This window comes from Seriola lalandi, unplaced genomic scaffold (genome assembly GCF_002814215.2).
Source record: "Seriola lalandi dorsalis isolate HSWRI2012SDOR001 ecotype SW California unplaced genomic scaffold, Sedor1 jcf7180002054065, whole genome shotgun sequence".
Classification (NCBI taxonomy): domain Eukaryota; kingdom Metazoa; phylum Chordata; class Actinopteri; order Carangiformes; family Carangidae; genus Seriola; species Seriola lalandi.
In genome coordinates this window covers 33640-35974 of record NW_019524618.1, presented here as the reverse complement: position 1 = coordinate 35974, position 2335 = coordinate 33640, and the positions used below count along the sequence as shown (strand labels likewise).

At 42.3% G+C, this 2335-nt stretch overlaps 1 protein-coding gene across 1 annotated transcript in view; it reads left to right on the top strand.

Annotated features, from left to right (window-relative positions):
• The window catches only part of aclya (ATP citrate lyase a), an 18611-nt gene that overhangs the window by 8338 nt on the left and 7938 nt on the right, over positions 1 to 2335 (top strand). The window contains exons 6-7 of the mRNA XM_023403189.2: positions 1081 to 1160; positions 1762 to 1892. Coding sequence (XP_023258957.1) covers positions 1081 to 1160; positions 1762 to 1892 — 211 coding nt within the window. The remainder of the gene's footprint in view (positions 1 to 1080; positions 1161 to 1761; positions 1893 to 2335) is intronic.

Genomic DNA, 2335 nt, shown 5'->3' with positions numbered 1-2335 from the left:
CACACACACACACACACACACACACACACACACACACAAACAAACACACACACACACACACCCCCTTCACACTCTGGATTGAAAACAAGAGCAGCACTTGGCTGCCCTCACATCAGAATCGGACATGTTGGGAAGCTGAGTCACTCTGGGTCTGGGTCACAGTTTTCTCGCAGGGCCCAGTCAGAGCCCTGACAGTAGGCTGATGTTGTTACACAAGGCTCTCAGCTGCCAGAACAATTGACAAGCAGGAAAGGAAAGCAAAATACTGGCTCCCTCCTCCTCCTCCCCGTCTTCCAGTAACCCCACCCCACCCCCTTGACTGCTCTGTTTTGACATGTGAAGGAGGAAGTAAATTAGATTTTTCCTCCACTTGCAGCAACGTCTCTGCAGTTAATTTACAGGTACACTGTTTCCTGTCCAGCTCAGTCTTAACAATCCTTCAGTGATATTGCCTGTTGTTTGTCATGGTTTGACTTATATGGAAAATATAATGGCCATGCTGTTAGGCAAGTTTATTTATATACGGCCATTCAGACACAGGGCAATTCAAAGTTCTTTACAGAGTCATGGAAATACATTAAAAATAGGACATTAAGATGACATTAAAATAGCATTAAAAAAACAAATTTGAATAAATAAAAAAATGTGGTGAACAGAGGTGCTGTAGTGATAAAATACATTGACAACAAGCAAATGCACAAGATTAAAAAGATGTTGTGTATGTGCACAGCTGCCCATTTACAAAACAGCACGTATGACATGTTCTGTCATGTATAACTTAAACTTTGCTGATATTTCATGGGAAATATAAATATATATTTCATATATATATATTTATACAAAATGATTAACTCTAAACACCACTCTTAGTCTTAAAAGTTTATAACTACTTCTGAATAACATGAAAACAAGAATTCTCCACGCCACCTGTGTGTCCCTTTCAGGAACTGCTCTTAAGATTTTTTCCTGTTTCTTGCCCCCCCCCCAAGTAGCGAAATTAAATTTCTGCCCATGCAGACATCCTCGGTATATACTGGTGCTGCAGCAGCAGATCCTAAAATTGAAGTTTCATCTCTGCAGGGTCCTGGCCAGCTTCATTGTTGGACTCTTTAACCTGTATGAAGACCTGTTCTTCACATACCTGGAGATCAACCCATTGGGTAAGGAGTTTTTTTTTTTTTGTTTTTTAATTAAAATCCCCAATAACATGACAAGCTATGTCTTAACAAGCAATCATGACAACATTTATACTTCATCCCAACACAGACTGATAAATATGTTATCAGATTATGAAATAAGAAAGAGAACATCTAAAGGAAATTGGGGAGGAAAACATCAATAAAACATCATCTTGAAACCAGGAGGAAGAAGTTGATTCTGCCACATTTTTAACACTGAAGGAGGACATGGGTGAATAATTCATGCACTTGCTGTTTGATGAAGGCAGCGTGTGTTTATAATGGAGTAATTGGGCACCAGTTTATGCCTCCTGGCAGCTGTTGCTGTGGATGTGATTGGGGCTGCTGAGACTGGCTCTCCCTGCTTTGATGTCACACCACCTCCTCTCCATCTTTCCTTCCCTTCCACCTCCTGTGGGTCCAGCAGGAAGGTTGTGGGTCACCTGGACCTGATCACCATCCTCTCCAATTTCCTCTTGATCTATTTAAAGCTTAGTGCTCTGTGCTAACACAGTGAATCTCAGTAGGTGGCTGTTTTGTAAATTCAAGTATAGATCCTAACATGTTTGTTTCCCCTCCTCAGTGGTCACAAAAAATGGAGTTTACGTGCTGGACATGGCAGCCAAGATTGATGCTACGGCTGACTACATCTGCAAGGCCAAGTGGGGTGACGTGGAGTTCCCTCCACCATTCGGCAGGGAGGCCTATCCTGAGGTGAGGGAGGAGGAGCCCTGCATCAGATTTCAGTCTGTCAGCAGTAAAGAGCTGGTGTTGTTGTCCGGGGGGGGGGGGGTATGCTTATAGAGTGGAATGTAAAATTGGCAAATTACCAATTTTAGAGGTAACTTAAGAATAGAAAAGAATAGATAGAAAATGTCTGTTGCAGCTCGTACTGTCCTCACTGTGGACATGATTAGGCTGTTAGTTAGCCTTTATGACTCACTGTGGAGAGGTCGCCTGAGCAGACACACGTGCATAATATCATCTCGTATAATGAAGCAATTGTGTGCCTATTTATTTATTTAGAAATGGCTCAATGTGCACGTTATCCTCCTTTTTTCTATTTTTGGCTGATGTGTGTAGGGGCTTGTTTGAAACTTGTTTGTGTACCAGACGGGCTGGTCTAATTGGGCTGCTGTGAGTCCAGAGTGGAGAGG